The 19,422-nt window shown below is 30.3% G+C and overlaps 3 protein-coding genes across 3 annotated transcripts; 2 read left to right on the top strand and 1 right to left on the bottom strand.

The window, feature by feature from the left end:
* Positions 1-5,270: 5,270 nt before the first annotated feature.
* Positions 5,271-8,742, bottom strand: LOC25484505 (isoflavone 7-O-methyltransferase). The gene is made up of 2 exons (XM_013613348.3): positions 7,921-8,742; positions 5,271-5,759 (listed from the first exon to the last, which is right to left on the bottom strand). The coding sequence occupies exons 1-2, from the start codon at positions 8,698-8,700 to the stop codon at positions 5,457-5,459; spliced, it is 1,083 nt and encodes a 360-aa protein (XP_013468802.2). The 5' UTR covers positions 8,701-8,742; the 3' UTR covers positions 5,271-5,456.
* Positions 8,743-11,283: 2,541 nt separating this feature from the next.
* On the top strand, positions 11,284-14,100 carry LOC25484504 (pheophytinase, chloroplastic). Its single transcript, XM_013613347.3, has 6 exons — positions 11,284-11,772; positions 12,584-12,695; positions 12,956-13,056; positions 13,141-13,329; positions 13,410-13,479; positions 13,657-14,100. The coding sequence occupies exons 1-6, from the start codon at positions 11,375-11,377 to the stop codon at positions 13,957-13,959; spliced, it is 1,173 nt and encodes a 390-aa protein (XP_013468801.1). The 5' UTR covers positions 11,284-11,374; the 3' UTR covers positions 13,960-14,100.
* Positions 14,101-15,743: 1,643 nt separating this feature from the next.
* LOC25484503 (22.7 kDa class IV heat shock protein) lies at positions 15,744-16,601 on the top strand. The gene has a single exon (XM_013613346.3). The coding sequence runs from the start codon at positions 15,818-15,820 to the stop codon at positions 16,406-16,408; it is 591 nt and encodes a 196-aa protein (XP_013468800.1). The 5' UTR covers positions 15,744-15,817; the 3' UTR covers positions 16,409-16,601.
* The last annotated feature ends 2,821 nt before the right edge of the window (positions 16,602-19,422 follow it).

Below are 19,422 nucleotides of genomic sequence, written 5' to 3'. Positions count from 1 at the left end.
TATTTTTTTTATTTTTTATTTTTTTTGAAAAAAAAACAAAGAAAGGAAAGTCAATCACGTGACTTTCTTTCTTATTTCCTCTTTTTTTTCTTCTTTTTCTTCTTTCTTTTCTTTTTTCTTATCATTTTTATTTGTTATTTGTTAAGTCTTTGTCCCCAAGTCTCCAACAGGGGTATTTTGGTCTTTGATATGTACCAGAGCCAACCCTATTTTGTCACTATAAATACACTGTCTAATCATTGGGAAGAGGGTCAGAAAAATCACTGTAGCTGCGTCAGAGTCAAATCAGTCCCTCAATCAATACAAACCCTAATCCTTTCTCTCTCATACAAAATACAGATCAAACACAAAAAAAATCACAAAAAAAATATGAACATCACCAAGAACTCATGAACATTCATTCTCCATAACACCTTCCAAAAATCAACATAAACACCATAAATCCACAAAACCAACTCAAATCAACACATAACACAAACAAATCGAAACCGAACTTGAAGAGAAGAAGAACTAATTTGTTCCTCATATCAACAACAACTCGGATCGAGCAAGATCAAGGAGAGGGAAACGAAGTGAACCGAATCAGATCTAAAGGAAGGCGAACCGGACCAGAGCAAAAATCATAGATCGGAGCGCGATTCAACTGAGAGGAGTTAAATCGTGACGGATTCAACTCGAGGTAAAGATGTAGAAACTTTCTCTTTCATGTTTTTGTGCTTTCTTTGTAAAAAAAAAAATTAAGTTCAAACTCAGATCTACTCCGTTTGGGACTTGTTTTCAAAAATCTAAGCTCGGATTCACGTAAAGCAGGAAAATGGATGTTTAAAAGTGCAAAAAAATTTCTGAATCGGAGCAATTTTTTTTACTCCGGCGGCAGCGCCGCCACCGTAAGGTGGCCGGCCGCCGCGCTGGAGTTGGATACCAATCGGAGAAGATGACCGGAATTCTAGAGAGAGGTCAGACTCTCTCTCTCTAGAATTCAAAGAGGAGAGAAGTTTTTTTTGTGTTTTGTGTTGTTTTTTTGTTGAAGTCCCTTTTTATACTACACTTGTTTTTTGTCCAATCATATATACGCGCGTACATGCTCTTTGGTGCTCCCTCGCGTTGTGAGCCATCAGATCTGGATCGTTCCTTGATCTGATGGCTACTGTGTGTTTTGATTTTGAATCATGTGTGTGTCTCTTTGGGTGAACATTGGTATGCTTTCTGTTCAAACCGTCGGATCTATGATCTGACGGTCACTGTGTTTCCTGTGTTATTTCTCTGCTTTTGAGCTTTTTTTTTTAACCATTGGATCTTAGATCCTATGGCTGTGATGAGATCTTGGGATTCAGATCTGGACCTCTGGATTCATCCAACGGTCCAGATTAGATCCTGCTGAGCCAATTTTGTTTTTTTTTTAATTGTTCTTTATCATTTTTTAATAATTTTTACACTTTTTTTGACATTTTTATGCTTTTAAAAATTCCAAAAATATTGTTCTTATCATCTTAATTTTCTCTAATTTTTAAAATCCATCCTATTTGTTTTCTTTTAAATTTTTTTTATTTATTTCTTATATGATGATCTTAATTGTTGCTTGTCTTTATTCCTTGCTTTTTATTTCTTATGTCTCATTCACCATGATATTTCTTATGCTTACTAACGATTTAATTTTTGTCTTGAATCATAGCATGCACATTTAATTTTCTCATCATCTTATTTCGTCATTGACTTAGTGTGTATAAATAGGGAATTGATGTAATTTTATTTCTTGCATTTTTATTTTGGCATAAAGGCCTTAGGGTTGTATTTAGGAATTGATGTAATAATGTAGGTAACACAAGCACCGACACTTGCACCGACACTACCACAATTTATTTACCGCTTTCCGCTCGTTTTTACGACGTTACGTTAGTTTTCACCGTTTGTTTAGAAAAATCATTTTTCTCAAAAAAATCAAATATGCAAAACTTCAAAATCATTTTCTTAATAACTTTTTTTCCTTTATTTCTTAATCAAACTTTCAATTAACCTCACTCATTTCGTTTATCTCATGCCTTGAGGCCTCTTTCTCTTCTTAAAACCATTTTCAAAAAATCTTAAAATCAACCTAACCCACCAAAGAATTTTTTAGTGGAACTACGTCGGTTTTGATCCCTTTCCCAAAAAGGGTACGTAGGCAGAGGACTTGTCCTTCCAAATCAAATAAAAATAACCAAAAACATACTTCTTCTCCCTCCATTCTTTCACTTAGATTTTTAGGTAATAATTTTTTCAAGTAAGCCAAACGAATTTAGCACAAGATAATCTAGGTAAGCGGTTCCTTCGGAGTACCGAAGTCGTTTAGGGTGCTTAACACCTTCCCTATTCGAAACCAACCCCCGAATCCAAAGTCTCGATAAGGGTTTTTACTCATTTTTTCCCTTCCCACGAATAAAAATTGAGAGTTCAAAGATTGACGATTCAAATCAATCAATGGTTTGATATCCGAAAATCGGGGAGCACACATAATAAATGTATCTTTAAGGATATCAAGCATTATGTCCAAGAAATTAGCACTCAGGTGTTATCACTTGTGTATCATGTCTTGATAGCTTTTGTTTATCCTACCTCTCACATTGTTCAATAGCTTGCTTGTATTGTCACTTGGCTACGATCTAATATGGATTCAGTTTCTATTAATATTGATGGTAGTGTGTTTTTCGATTCTAACTTGGGATTTTGATGGTCTTATCCGTGATCATACATGTTCTTTTTTGCATGGTTTCTTCGAAAAAAATTAGTAGACCTTGGGTTCTTCTTGCTGAGATTTTGGATTTATAACATGATAACGTTGTGTTGGGATACTACTTCAAGTAGGTGATGTGTCCATCTGATTAAACTATGCTTTTGTTGACCTCATCCAAAAGAATTTAAATGTGCATCACAAGTATACTTGGTTAATTTCATTCAGTTGATCCTTTAGATATTTTAATTAACGTGACATCGTCCTGAACTTTGAACAAATAAAGATTTCCACCGTTGAAGCACACTTGAGTGCTGAACAAATTGTCCATTGTTTCAGATCTACAACATAAGAAATTAAACAATCAATGAAAAACTCATTCAAACATTTCATCAAACACTTAGAGTGCAAATTATACATAAATCCTAAAATTAAAAACTACAACACAAACATGCAAACATCTAAACATTTAAGCAACATAAGTCATTTACAAGTAAACATTGTATCATTTCTTAAAAAAGAACAAAATTTAAACAAACCCTAAAACTATAAAATTTCTAATTTAAGAGGAAAAATGTAGCATATAAACATAAAATGTTAATGGTACTTGATTATGAAAACTTACTTGTTATTGGAGTGTTGGTTGATTTGAACTTGAAGAAATTGGGAATTTGAGAGAATTTTTAGAGATTTTAGATATAAAATGAGAAAAAAAAAAAAAAAAAGAGAAAATGAGGTACTATATGACCTTTAAATACACGTCACGTGACTTAACTCACGTTGGATGTACCAAATGTAAATTAAGTCACGTCGGTTGTATTCCAACGTACTTAAGTCACGTAAATTATACACTTACGTGAGTTAAGTCACGTGGAACATTTTAGAAAGTTCGGATGGGAGTGATTAATTCCTGTTACGTGAAGAGCAATTTTCTTAATTTAGTTCTTTTGGAAGGGTGAATATTTCATAAATTATTTTGTTTCTTTTGTCTCTTCAGATTTTGCAAAGTCCTGTCACCCTCCGTTGCTCTTGTCAAAGCAATAATCCTTATATAAAAAATCGTTGCTAGCTTTGAGTGATGAGATAATCTCTCTCTTTTCTCCTTCCTAAACTCTAGCCATTACCACTTTTCTTCTTCTTGATATACTGATGAGGAGTGATTTATGGTCAATTTTAACTCAAAATTACCTCTACCTCATTCAAATGGTTTTTCTTTCATTCTTTTTGTTAAATAAGCGATTTATACATATTTTCAATTTTATTTCGTTTGTTTTTGTGATTTCATCATCTTTACATGACTCTGTTTGTTTTAATTTCTCATCTTTGTGCGTTGTGTTTTTCATTTTCCATCTTAGTGTATTGTTTATTTGATTCAGGTTGAAAGAAGAGTTTTGAGTAATGGAGATTTAATCAATGCCTTTGTCGTGATCAACGTTGCAAATATGAAAACACGAGTATTCCGGAGACTTGAATATAATCATATTTGTAGGCATAAGTATTATACCGTTTTATGCTATTAAAGAATATTGTGAATTTGTTCGCATATTTATCCTTTTTGTTTTTAGGGACTTTAAATTTGTATTATGACAATGTACTCAATTTGAATGAATGAATATCGTTTATTTTTGTAAGAAAAAACTTTGATTGGTTTAATATCAAACAATAACATTGATATAAAAAATCTTGTTGAATAAACGACTTTCATTTTTCTAAATCATATGATAATTTCACGGGCATGATTTTACCTCTAATTTCCCTCTATGCCATGATATTGTTATAAGTTTATGTGTCCGTAACCAATAATTTACTCCTTTTATCATGAACCCATTAGACAATCATGATCATGCAGCAGTGAAGACTATGTTATCCTCTCTTATTTAAGAGGTAATTACTCTCTCATCATATCAACCAATCAAAATATAATATATATAAATCAAGTTCTTTAGGCTTTAGTGGCAAGGAGCTCATTCCAAGGACGTATCCGGGGAATACCGGGTTCGATTCCCAGGGGGAACAACACTTGGCCAGTGCGCATGCCAAGTGTAAAAAAAAATTAAATGTCAAAAATATATAATATACATAGACAACATTAAATGTCAAATAAATAAGTCAATTTTTTTTAAAAGTAAAAAAATTAATCTTAATCATAAGGTAACTTTTAGGCAAAATTATATTAGTAGTCTTTTATCTTATTTATTTGTAACACTTTGGTCCTTTATCTTTTATTTTTCCCATTTAGGTCCTTTATATCTCATAAAAGCACATATAAATCCTTTTTTTCTCATTTTTTTTTATTAAAAAATACATTATTTTATTTTATAAAATATATTTCTATTAAAAATAAAAAAATCAAGAAATAAGATGAACATGTTAATCATCTTCATCTTTTTTGTTTGAATCTCCATCTTCTTCGTTTGAATCTTCATCGTGTATTCCTTCAATCAAAAATATTTATACACAAATATATCTTCAAATATCATGAATTTATGTTATGTTAATCTCAAATCTTTTTCAAAACACAAAAATCAAAATCCTAAATTCTCAATAACTATGATGTGTACCAATTGCATGTAACATTTACGTTGATGCGTAATTTTTTTTATGAGGTAGATTATAATTTAATGCTCTTTAAAAGTGTAAAGTTGTCAAATATACTTGAGAATTTGTGTAACACATTTGTTAAGATATGCGAATGCAGCAGTCCATCACTATTATTTATCATCATATCAGCACTCCTAAGGGAGTACACCTAAGGATAGACTTCAATAAGAGATTCATAGGAAAATAATGGAAATATTTTGTAGTCTTTGAACCCTGCTTCAATGAAGAGGTGCTTCCATTCTTTTTCAGTTCTCTCTTTTCCACCATCAAATGCCATCATACTTATATCCATAATCAGATTTTGTTGAGTAATATCTTTCTCATCATCCTTTTCATTTATTAGTATATCTATAATAATCACTTTTCCTTTTCTGCCCTTGCTTGAAACAGAATCCTTACAAGTTTTCAGAATCTTTATGCAATTTTCATCACTCCAGTCATGTAAAATTGACTGCAAAACGATTAAACTGAGGGTCATATTATATAGTATGTGTTCATTTTTTTTTTTATGGAGTATAATATGTCTTCATGTATATACATGTTATGAAATATTGAATTATCAAACTAATCAACATTGTTTAAAAAAAATGAACTAGTGTGAAAGGTTGAGACAAAATAACTGTCTCAAATTTAGACCTTTTTTTTTAGCTCATAAGTGATAAAATTAAAGATGGACATTTTGGACGGACTTAGACATAAATTCATACATTGGAGTTTAATACTCGCTCTGTTTTTAAATATAAGTAAAATTGATTTTTTAGGTTAATTTAAATATGAACCACATACATCATTAATTGAATGAACTTAAAAAGTCAATTTTGTTTATATTTAGAAAGGGATGAAATATATTGGAGGACAAATTTTCTTTTTGGTCAAAGTCAAATAATAAAAATCATCACTATATTGGGATAAGTCTGAACTTTTCTTTTTGGTCAAAGTCATATAATAAACATTGGAGGTCAAAATCATCAATATATGAGACAAGTCTGAACTTTTCTTAAAAATCCTATGGAAATCTTGAAAGACTATTATTTTGGAAGCAAACATTTCAATCGCTCAAATCCGACGAATTTGACCTTCAATATATTACTCCAAATTTGCTTCCAAACATTGGAGGTCAAATTCGTCGGATTTGAGCGAATGAAGTGTTTGCTTCCAAAATAATACCCCCTCTGGTCCTATTTATAAGAAACATTTGACTTTTTTGATTCATTGGATAAATGATGTATTTGGTCTATATTCTAGACAAAATACATCAATTACTCAATGAATCTAAAAAGTCAAAGTTTTCTTATATATAAGATTGGAGGGAGTAGTCTTTTAAGGTTTCTGTAAGATTTTTAAGAAAATAATTAATTGTGTTGATTTTATTAGTAAAAAAAATTAATATCATTATTATAAGCACTTTGAGAAGTTTTTTTGTCCCTAAATATAAGCCTTTATACAAGTCACTAGATGTGTTTATTATTTTTTCTTAAACATATCCTTATACTTTCTCCGTCCTATAATATCCGAGTCTTTTGTTCATTTCACACATATTAAGAAAAATGTATAAGTGAAAGAGAGAGAAAAAAGTGATTTTTAGTATCTTTATCAAGTATTAGTGCATTCACCATTATCATAAATGCAAAATGGAGGATGTTGAATTGGGAATGATAGAAATAGTATTACTTATAATGTATAATTGGAAAAAGTAGTTAATATGACATTTAAAAATGAAATGAGTCAATTATTTTGGGACAATGTTTTATTGCAAATGACTAATTAGTTATTGTGGGATGGAGGGAGTATTACTAACTTCTCTTGAAATATGAAAAGTCAAATTTAATACACATATAAACAAAAGATAATTCAGTACTACTCACACACAAAATAGACACATTAGTTGTACTAACAATTTTTTTTAAAAATGTGAAAAAAGACAAAGAGACTTTTATTTATATAGGAATAGAAGAGAGTACTTAGTCTTGACCCAAAAAAAAAAGAAAGAAAAGAAGAGAGTACTTAGTAAAATACTCTTATTAGGGCCCATTTGTTTTAGTTTTTTTAAAGTAGATTTTTATAGTGTAATATCTTTTTCTTATAAATTTTTTTAACAATTTTTTTTAAGGAAATTTTTTAATGAAAAATCTGTTTAAATAGTTTATCTTAAGATGTAATTCTAAGATACTAAAATTTTGAAAAATCTCTAAAAAAAAGCTATTTCAAATAGTTTTTTATAAAAATCATTTTCAAAAGATGTCATTTTGAAAAAATATGTGATTTTTACTATGTAAAATCTCTAACAATGAATATTTAAGTTAGTGAATGCTAAAATCTCATTTTTAACTTATGTTAAATGAGTTTGAAATAATTTCTACTATTTTTTAGTAAATTTCTAAAAAAAATCCATTTTTATAAAAGAAAAATCTATTTTTTTTTAAATCTAAAACAAACGGACCCTTAATTGTAGTTAGTGAAGTAATTAAATTAAATGAAATTGAATAAATAAGACATAATGGTGAAAGAAATAATAAATGCTATATTGACATTCTAAATGACAATTATTTTTAAAATAGACAAAAAATTCTGTAAAAACAATTATTTTAAGACAGAGGAAGTATGTATGCTACCTTTAACATAATTGCATCAGCTTTGGGGATAGATTTGAAGATGTCCCCACCAACATAACTTACATTTTGACTCTCACATGATGAGTTTGCGACAACATGTGGAACGTCAAAAACAAGACATTTGACCTTAGGAAAAGCCTCACATATAATTTTAGCCGTCGTTCCATTTCCACCACCAACATCCACAATAGATTCTATCCCCTCAAAGACCTCACTACAATTTTTCAAAGCCAAGCTTACCATTTGAGAATTACTTGCCATGGCTTCATTGAAGAGACTACTATATGCAGGTTTTTCCTCCAAAAATTCCCACAAAGTTACTCCTAAGGCTCCCTCAGATAAATTTGGAACTTCCCCATGAATCAAATCACCCAATTGATGAAATAAACTCATAAAAATTGGATCAGTACACATAAGAACCATTGGTGTTAAACAATGGTCTTTGCTGCATGATTTTGAAAGGAGCTTTGATGCAGGAGTCAAAGCATATGTTTGATCATGATCATCTTCTCCTTTCCCATGGATTGCAAAGATTCCAATGTGTGCTAGAAATCGCATGAGTCTTTTGACAAGACTAGACTTAGCTAGTGGAACTTTTAGAGTTGAAACTAAGTCAGGGAGAGTAATGGGTTTTCCATGGTTATATATTATTTCTGGAATGTTTAGTTGAACAGCACATTTGAGAGACATGGGTTTTAGAGATGCATACATGTGTGTGTATAAGAGAGATTGACCTTGAAAGAGTTCAAGTGCTTCTAATTGGTCATTTGTTGATACCATTGTCCTAGAATTGATATGCGTTATTTTTAAACTAGGGTTTGATTTGATTTGTTTCTATGAGTTGCATGTAGTTTGCCTTATTTATAGTGTTTTTACACCAGAATATTCTAAGGATGACGCATGGCTCATTGATTTTTATATCCCATGCATTGTAGCGTATAATCAGAAAACATCTAAATTACGTTGACTTCTTAAAAAAATAATAATAAAACTAAGTTACGTTGACCAAATAAAAGGGTTTGGTACAAACTAAAAAGGTTTACGTTGACAAACTAAAAAAACATTGTCAACAAAAAACATTGTTTTAGGTTTGGTGTTATATTTTTGGTGGAAGCTTACGACTTTAGTTTATTTGTTGAAGAATAAAGACTTTTCGGATGTCTTTTATTTTGTATTAGTATTTTATTTGCAATTATCATACAAGTACATAAAATCTACAACAAAGGTGGAACGGAAGTTTAAAGAATTTTGCATATAAAAGAAATAATTATTTTATAAAATTACTAGATGGAGGTCGCAAAAAGATTCTTACCCGAATTCATAAGAGTATAAAATTTGCAATGCGGGTGTAGCGATAGTTTAACATATAAAATAAACAAATAGTCTATAAAAAAATTGCTGTTCAAGGGGAAAAAACACATATTTACTGCAATGTTACGATCGATCATTGCAAATGTACGAGTCTTTAATTAATCTTAATTATATACGACGAAATAAAAAAAAAAACACAAAAGCAAAAAATTAATATATGTGAAAACCATTTATTTAAATTGAAAGAAGAGGGAAAAATGATTTAGAAGAGTGATTTTAGGTCAAAAATAAGCTAAAACCAGGGTAAGCTAAAAGTCACCTAAAAAACACGAACTAAAATACTAAATTTATGACCATCAATAAAATTAATGAATCTGACATGAAAAATCAGCTATAAACCTAACAAAATTTATATTCACTTAATCCTTTTGCCCAACTTTCCGTCTCATCGTAATATTTATAATTAATTTGAGTTTCTTATTTTCTAAAAGAAAACTATTGTTTTAACAAATAATAAATGGACCATGAGTTACATGTTGCGTGTTGGATTCATGATGTGGAAAAAAAATTATGCATACACGAAGAAGAAAAATTTGTGGTGGCGTTGAGTTACCCCAGGCTTGCTTCTAAAACAGCTAGAAGTTGCTTGAAATTTAAAGCTACGGGATACTTTAGCTACCATTTGAATGAAACGAGAATCTCAGTCTCTAACAATTAATTATTGACAGGAAAATGTGAAAGAATGGTGAACCAGCATAAAGTGGTTTATGGGTAAAGCGATTCAAAGATGTATGCAAATCATTTTCAAAGTTCCTCGCATATGTTAAAACTACAATATTGAACACTGTTAAGGAAAAATTTATGAGGGCATGAACAAATAAAGTCTTGCATCTAGGATGCAAAACCACCAACATTGTTGAATCGGTTCATGGAAAGTTGAAAAAATATTTGAGGAATATAGTGTGGAAGATTTGACATCATGTTGGGTACATTGACAAGCAAAGTTGCGGTTGTCATAAAAAGATCTAGTGCAATAAGGAATCCAATGTTGGAGTTGGTTTTTGAGAGAAGTGGCGGTCACAAAGTACCGAAAAAAATTGAAGCATGAAGCAACAAGATCAAGAAAATGTGGTTGTTTGTTCAAGGTACGTGGATATGTTAGTAGGGAATTAAATGCTTGGAAGTTTGATATTCTTAATGATTGGGCATCTTTATCTTTTCATGTATCTTGGCTTGAAAAGAATTGAGCCGTGTCCACTTCGTTGTCACCAAGTTCAGACACACCAGAATTAACATGTTAAACATCAACTTTCACGGAAGCTTCATCCGTATTTGGTTTTACATCAACCGATGCTTCAACCTTAGGCGGTTTGATCTCGACGGAATAATCGATAAAACTAGGTTTTGTCTCAACCGGATCATCATCCACATTCACAACCATATCACAACCATAACTATAAATAATCAACATATAATTGCAAATACATTTAATTAATATCTATCTAATATAAAAAAAAAATTAGAACAAAAAAAAATTAGGCAATGATCACATTTTTGAAAATTTGAAGGCCACCACGGTAGTTAACTACCGTTCTACCAGTAGTAGTTAACTACTGTTCTACCGGTAGTAGTAGTTAACTACAACTGAATTCTAATCTTAGCGGTAGTTAACTACTTTGCTGCATGTCAGAAAACTAAAAAAAAAAATCAACAAATGTAAACGTGTTAATAGATGCATTACTTATTTGTTACGCCAAATGTGTGAGGAAACCTGCTAGCAATCCTTCTCCAATGATTTGAAACCAAGATTTGGGGGAAAAATTATTTGAATATTTTTTTTGACGTATGGTGATGGAAGGTGATGAATGAATAAGAGATAGGGGTGTGGGTCTGTAATGGTTTAGGGAAATATCTCAACGGTAGTTAACTACCGTTAAGATCTATCGCTACGGTAATTAACTACACAATGATAGTTAACTACCACCGGTATTTCTTTCAATGGTAGTTAACCATCGCCGTGGTATTTATATATTTTTCATGTGTTTTTAAGAAAAAACACAATAGGAAATTTCTAAGAGTTACTATTACTATTGTATAAGAAAAACTAAACAGGGAAGACAAGACACAGACATCGTAGAAAGAAATGGAAGTGACAAGTGCTGTTCATTCAGTTGGGTTTCTCAAACAACTTGAAAGGTTCAACAGCACCAATAATGGACCCTTGTTCCTATCCACAAAAACCACTACACCAAAGAACACTCTTCTTCATTGTTATCTTCATCCAAACCAATTAAGCACCAAAAACAATGGTGGTAGAAACAGTAAAAGTGTGATCATCAACTCAACTTCTTCTTCTGCTGCTTCCATAGAAACTTCAGGATCATTATCTGAAGTTGAAAAGATAAAGCAGAAATGTCTTAAGTGGAAGTGGAAGGGTGAATATTCTATAAATTATTTTGTTTCTTCAGATTCTGCAAAGTCCAATAACCCTCCTCTGTTACTTGTCCATGGCTTTGGTGCTTCCATTCCTCACTGGCGCAGGTATGTTTGCCACTGTCAATAACTCATAGTTTTTTTTCTTTCTCAATTCTCATCCACTCATTTTTTTGCTAAAAGATATCATTATCCTTGTTTATCACTTTATATTCTTTTGTGTGACTATAGTGTTATGTTGCTGTCACATAAAAATTATGAAAAATAATAATGTGCATTTTAGTGCCTAAATGGTAGTTAATTATACTAGGAAATGAATTAGTGCCTAAATGGTGCATAATCACTCCATGCGTTAAAGTGCTTAAAGTGGTTTGAAAATTTAGGACCCGTTTACTTTTTATTTATCATTTTCCAAAATTTATATTTATTCTAAATTGCTAAGATGAACAGCTCATGCAGTAAAAATTGTTTTATGATAGAGAGGCTATGAAAGACAAATTTGAAAGAATGCATTTTTAGAAACAATGAAAACAATGCTTTGATATTTTCAAAATTTCTGAAAAATGCTAAACTTGTTTCAAAAATTGTAAAAGTAAATCTATATTCTCTTATGTTTTTAAGTTGAAGTGAAATTAAAAACCGATAAATTCAAATCGAAAGTGAAAGTATATAGATCCAATATTCTCAACAAGGTTATTATTTTAACTACACGGCCTTACATGATTGAGAAGAAGGTGTGTAAAAACATGTCCTTTCTTCTCAATCATGCATGTCCATGTAGTTAAAACAATGTTGATATTCACAACCAATGCCTCTAAAATGTCACATTTTTTTACTCTATGACATATTAATCACTGAGTTCAACTATTTTTCTTAAGCCAAATTGGGTTGTAAAGGCATCACAATTTTTATTTTTCAGGAATATCAAAACACTGTCTGAGAATTATACTGTTTATGCTATTGATCTTCTTGGTTTTGGAGCATCAGATAAGCCACCAGGCTTTTCATATACCATGGAAACATGGGCCGAGGTATTTATCTATCGACCTTTTAGTCCGACATCATTAAAATCGTAGTTCCAAATTGCAGTCCAAACTACAACTGCAGCCGCAATGTAACTATTTTAGAGATTTCTGCAACTGCATTGTAACTGTAATTGCGGCCGCGTTTTGCCTCAATATCAAGGTTTGCAGAACAACTGCAACTAAGACCGCAACTGCGATTAAGAACTGTTATTTACACTCTAGCTTACCAAATTTAACTTATGAGGTATAATTTTCAATACAAACAGTTGATCTTGGATTTCTTGGATGAAGTTGTTCAGAAGCCAACAGTACTAATAGGAAACTCTGTTGGAAGTCTTGCTTGTGTCATTGCTGCTGCTTCAGGCATGTATGTTTGTTACCATATACTTGTAGCTGAAGATGTAATCTTAAATTTCTGAATCTTCTTATTTTTTTCCTTCTTATAATGTAGTATTCGACCAGATTCAAGTGAAACTCTAGTTAGAGGAATTGTGCTATTAAATTGTTCTGGTGGCATGAACAACAAAGCAATTGTTGATGATTGGAGGATCAAGTTACTCCTACCCTTGCTTTGGCTGATTGATTTTTTATTGAATCAAAAGGGAATTGCCTCTGCAATTTTTGAGCGTGTTAAACAAAGGTACGTATTCTCTTTAGATTAGGCCATAGTTTCCCTAAATTTTTGGATAGGAAACATAAAACTGTATCAATTAAATGCAGAGAGAATTTGAGGAACATCTTGAGTTCAGTGTATGGAAATAAAGAGTCTGTGGATGATGAACTTGTGGAGGTAAATTAAGGCTATGATTGCTGTTTACTACTCCGTTTCTTTTTAACTGTTGCTTTTGTAGACAAAAATTGTTATTTATTTGTCGTTTTCAAAGTTCAATGGAATCACCAGAAGGAGTATTAGTTTTTTCTTCTTAAACAACATTTACTTATAAGAGTTCATATCTTGATTCTGAAGATCATTAGGGAACCGGCGAATGCTGAAGGAGCCTTAGATGCATTTGTATCGATTGTAACAGGGCCACCAGGGCCTAATCCAGTGCAATTGGTGCCAAAAATCACATTGCCTATTTTACTTTTATGGGGAGATGAAGATCCCTTTACTCCAATTGATGGACCTGTTGGAAAGTACTTTTCTTCATTGCCTTCTCAACAAGAAAATGTTCAACTTTTCATGCTTGAAGGGGTTGGACATTGTCCTCATGATGACAGGCCTGAATTAGTCCATGAAAAATTGCTTCCATGGTTGGCCACTCTTTAAAATTCATAGGAAACACATGCAGTACTATACAAACCTTTTATAGTTTATAATTGGTGACTCAAACCTCATAAATTGTCACATATATTCCATATGTATAGATTATGTTGTTTATAAATTGTTTGTATTCATTTACAACCCCAAGTCTCTTGGAAGGAAGATAGGCTATGATCAAGCATGGTGAGAGAACTTACATTTAAAACATTTTATATTAAATCCCAAAATACGTTGTATCAAGAAGCCTAACAATGATTATCAAAGGATAAAGAGCCTATAAACAAAAATGTTTAAAAAATGGTCTATAAAGAATGATCATTTGATTGATTGTCCACAATAGAACAACATTTAAAAACTACTTGATACTACATTAGTTCATTCATTTCTCTTTGCTTTGGTGTTTTTCACCCCAATCATGTCACCATTTCACTTATAAAAACAAGAATGACTATTAGCTTAAATTTCTAAAGAGTGACGTTGATTTTTTATTTTTTTTTTCCTTCTCTTTTCTGGTGATATATCAACATCGCTCTTTATAAGCTTACGGTCATTCTTATATTTCATGTGATTTTCAAATGTTTTTGAATGGTTCTCTAAAAAAAAAATGTTTTTGCATGGTTGTTTTATTAATTTTTTTAAATATAAAGTTGAGTTTTTCTTATTGTTATTTCACTGAACTAGTCGGCTTTGAAAACAGAGAAATAAATTTATCGAAATGAAAATCAGAGACTAATGAAATCCATAATTTCATTTTAATGTGTATGATAATGTCAACAATAAATTGCTTGTAGATTTACTCATCCGGAACTTATTTTTTAACATCAATCATAATCATTTTTTTAGTTTATTTGATAGATAAAAATTTAGGTGAGTGGGACTTTGGAGGCTTACCAAAGTCAGCCCTCAAAGCTCAAAGAGTGTTTACGAAATTATTTACATATCAACCACCAAAGAGATCCTCACACCTATATTATAATCTTGTGAATGAGTCAACTTTGTACCAACTAAGCCAACTTTTATTAGCTTAAGTTTTTATGTTTAATCAATTGAATTTAATCAAATCAACATTAACTTGTTCATGACCCTTTAAAAATAAAACTAGTTCATGGCTTCATGCACATTTAGCTTATAAGACAAGTTAAGCTAAGTTGAGTGAGCTGTGTGCTTGTGAACTTTATAAAGCAATTTCATTTTTAAGTTATCTTTAACCGGATACATTAGTCGAAAAATGAATTAGACTTTAAATAAATTCAAGTAAAATTTAGATAAGATAAGAGTGTATTTGTATGAAAGAATTTGTAAGTTAATTTATGTTTAGAGGGTATTTCTATGTATATTTTATTGTTTGAATGATAAATTTTTGAAAGTTGATATATAAATTTAGTCCCACAAAATTTAAGAATGAACAATTTTATTAACCTATTTAAACATAAATTTTGAAACAAAAGAAATTCATATTATACGTTTAAACTTCTTAAAACTTCAATTTTTCAATTATTTTAAAAAGGTTAATGTCTATATATGGCACTTGGCAGAACCACGTTTGTTATAACACACGAAGTCTCTGGAAGAGCTTGGAGAATTCTTGCACTTAGAACCAACCACCTTTCCTTTCTCCAAAACACTATAATAATCCAGAACATTCTAATCTATCGACAATTATGTCACTTCCATTTCACTCTCTACCATCCATATGTCATTTATAGAATCTTCAAGAATTATGCATGCAACATTTTAAACCTATAAATACAACACATCAGCATTTCTACTTCCACCAAATTGAAGAAAAAAATATATATTTTACAACTTTTCTTCCTCAAGTTTCAAATCATAAACTACACACATATTTTCAATTCAAAGTGTAATGAAAATGAGGCTACAACAACTCAACATGTCGCTTATACCAATTCTCTTGATTATTCTTCTTGTTGGTAATTTTCCTTCCAATGCAAAAGGGTTATTGCTACCATTCATGGATTCACCCAACACACTCTTGTCCGATCTCTTGTCTGATCGTTTTCCAGATCCATTTCGTGTCTTAGAACAAATTCCATTTGGAGTCGAAAAAACTGAACCATCCATGACAATGTCACCAGCTAGAGTAGACTGGAAGGAAACTCCAGATGGACATGTTATAATGTTGGATGTTCCAGGGATAAGAAAAGATGAGATAAAGATAGAAGTTGAAGAAAATAGGGTGTTAAGAGTGAGTGGTGAAAGGAAGAAAGAAGAAGAGAAACAAGGTGATCATTGGCATAGAGTTGAAAGATCTTATGGGAAATTCTGGAGGCAATTTAGATTGCCTGAAAATGTTGATTTGGATTCAGTGAAGGCTAAGATGGAAAATGGTGTACTTACTTTGACACTTAATAAGTTGTCACATGATAAGATCAAAGGTCCTAGAATGGTTAGCATTGCTGAGGAGGATGAGAAACCATCTAAGCAGGAGCTTTGAAATAGTCATGTGTGATTGTGATCATGATCATTGTAGTAAAAATGCCTTTTTAAATCATGTGTTTGATTAGTGAATAAAGGGATTTCACACGAGGTCTTGTTTGTGTGAGTAACTTCTTGATGATGAGTCAATTCTAGTGTTGTAAGGACCTTATTATCTCTTAATGAATGAAACTAGTTGACTTTTGTGTCTATACGACATTTTTAGTTTAATTACTAATATCTTGATTCTTTGCATATAATAATCTTGTAATCAAGGCATACAAATGTTCTTTATATATAACTGCTTGTTTGAATTGTGAAAAAATCATATCATATTTTAATTTACTAACATATCTAGCAATTACGTGGAACTAGGAGCAGAAATGAGGATTGTATGGAAGTGGAAATGCTGCTGGTGTGAACTTAAAAAACATGTAGAAAGAATTGCGCATTTTGCAAAAGGGATTAAGAGGGAAATGTCATCTGAAAACTAAAATGCTTAACTATGAGATTCTGGTTTGAATCTGAATGAATGTATTCAATCCAACAATATCAACATTCTCATCAAAATTAGGTTTTACGGATTTTGTCACGGACTTAAGAGGAATAATTTCAAGAATGAAACTAATTTTTGAATTTGCTACACCTAAAACATGAATTTAGATAATGAAATTGGATAATTAAATAGTTAAAGCTAAACTAAATATCTTATTAAATTACTTTAAAAATGAAAATCTAGATTGTTGTGTTTTGTTATGTTTTGATGATGTGTAACCTTTTGCATTTGAATTTAATCAAATCGCACTATAATACTACTATGATATTTTGTTTTATAAAACATCATCAAGGTCTCAGGTTTGATTCCCGTCAATTTAGGTGGGTTAATTTAGTTCATAAAAAAAATGCACAAAAATATCAACATGGTGATATTTAAATTGAATGTATACGTTTTTGGTGCATATAAGTTACAAAACATGTTCACAAATATCAATGTAAAAAAATCATTTGAATGATTTTCTTAACTTAAATATTTCAAAAAATATATCATAATTTTAAAAAATGAAATATTAGCAACGCCTAAAATGTTTGTGAACACTTGAAAACATCCGATTTGAAGCTCTTCAATTTCAATTTTGAGGATTTTTATATTTATCTAACGATGGCATTTGGACCTAGACTCCATGGACACTGCAAAAAATATCCATAATGGATAGGGTAAAATCCCGCTTTTATGGATATGGGCTTGGGTCCGGTAATTACCCGCAAACTTATATGGGTAGGAATGCGGGTAAGGACATTATACTACTACCTAGTCCTGCAACCTGCATATACATATTTATATAATATAATAAATATTTTATTAATTTTTGGTATAAAATTATTTAATTTATTTAGCTATTTAAAGATAAACCTAAACATCAAAATTAATACGGTAATCGTTTCATCCTTACCTTCATAAGCTCACGAGCTACAAATTCATGATTTAAATCAATTTGATGTTTATTTTAGCATGCACTTATTTATATGTATTTTTAATGTTTTTATTTTAATTTTTGAGGAATATTTTGGATGTTTTTTTATTTGGTTAAATATTATGATTTCTACTATTTAATGAATTGCTTTAAAAAAAATTTGGATCATAGGTTTTTTTTTTCTTTCAATTGTGATGTTTTTTTATTGTCCTTTTACAATTAAAGTGCGGGTAATGTGTACGGATATGGACACTAGGTGCCTACAGGGTATAGGGAAAGACACTAAAGTTATTACCCACGAGGGTATGGGCTCGGATACATACATTTTTTACAAACGCGGGTATGGGGAAGGGTACTATAGTACTCTACCCATTGGATACCCATTGCAATCCCTTTATCTTCTTAGGTTTTTTTTGTTGAAAGACCTTATCTTTTTAGTTGTTTTCTTAAGTTGAAATATAATTTATAAAACAAATGTCAATTTTTTTTATTTTCTTATAAAACTACCATGAAATATATTTATTTTTATTTTTATAAAACTACCATGAAATATTTTCATTTTATTTGTGTATAAATAATAAATGAAGGGCAGACCTAACACATTAGAAGGTCTAAGACGAAATTAAAGATGATACCTTTTTAAAGTTCATAATATGAAGTTTGTTTAAATATTCTATATATGAGTTTGTTTATATAAAAATTGTTTAAAAAAATGTAATCGATTTGTTTATTTTAAATTGATAATAATGTCAATTGATTTAATCTTAATATTGTTGAGACAATAGTAATTTTAAATAAAATGTTATAATTAATTTTAATTTTGAAAATGGTATAGCATAAGGTCTTCTTATTTCATCACAAAAAGAGGTATTTTTATAAGTAAAATTTCAAAAAAGAAATTGAAGGTCCAAAACGATTGCTTTAATGGTCTTACTCTTTTAGACCAATCCTGATAAAATACGTGTATATGAAACCAAAAACAAAACACAATACAAACCTTATTATAAAAAAAAGGAGAGTAAAAAAAATAAGTGCATGATTGAGCTTGGTACATAGTAAAAATAGCGGATAGCTTATAAGCTAGCTGATAGCTTTTAGCTGATAAGCTAACTGAAGTGTTTGGTAAAATTAGCAGTTCAACTAGCTTATAAACGTAAAATGACATAAAAGGGTATTTTTAATTCATTATAAAATTTGTATCAATTGATATTTAAAATTTCATAATTTAAATATATTAATCTAATATGTCTTTCATGTTATTTTTAAATTCATAAATTGGCTAATGTTTTATTTAAAATTAATTTTATTTCAGTTTTTAGACTTTATAAAAAAATTAAACAAAACCTTTAAAAAAAAATTAATTGTTACCCACTAAAACAAAATTAAACGTATTGACCCAAAAGCAAACAAAATTTTGTTTTTAGATTTAAAAACAAAATTAACATTAACGTAATATGATTTATTTAGGCAAACGTAACATATATTTTTTTAAGAAAAAATGTAGTTTTTATTTTTGTAAACATGAGCAAATATTTTGTAAAAATAAATAAAAGCGTGAGCA

This window comes from Medicago truncatula, chromosome 1 (assembly GCF_003473485.1).
Source record: "Medicago truncatula cultivar Jemalong A17 chromosome 1, MtrunA17r5.0-ANR, whole genome shotgun sequence".
In the NCBI taxonomy this organism is placed as follows: domain Eukaryota; kingdom Viridiplantae; phylum Streptophyta; class Magnoliopsida; order Fabales; family Fabaceae; genus Medicago; species Medicago truncatula.
This window is presented reverse-complemented; position numbering and strand designations above follow the sequence as displayed.

Bases quoted from the DNA above. Each gene is read 5' to 3' on its own strand.
- LOC25484505 (XM_013613348.3), bottom strand. From the start codon at position 8,700: ATGGTATCAACAAATGACCAATTAGAAGCACTTGAACTCTTTCAAGGT. The intron at 5,760-7,920 runs GTAGCATACATA...ATCGTTTTGCAG, and splicing joins CTGATGCAATTATGTTAAAG to TCAATTTTACATGACTGGAG.
- LOC25484504 (XM_013613347.3), top strand. From the start codon at position 11,375: ATGGAAGTGACAAGTGCTGTTCATTCAGTTGGGTTTCTCAAACAACTT. The intron at 11,773-12,583 runs GTATGTTTGCCA...TTTATTTTTCAG, and splicing joins TCCATTCCTCACTGGCGCAG to GAATATCAAAACACTGTCTG. The intron at 12,696-12,955 runs GTATTTATCTAT...CAATACAAACAG, and splicing joins CCATGGAAACATGGGCCGAG to TTGATCTTGGATTTCTTGGA.
- LOC25484503 (XM_013613346.3), top strand. From the start codon at position 15,818: ATGAAAATGAGGCTACAACAACTCAACATGTCGCTTATACCAATTCTC.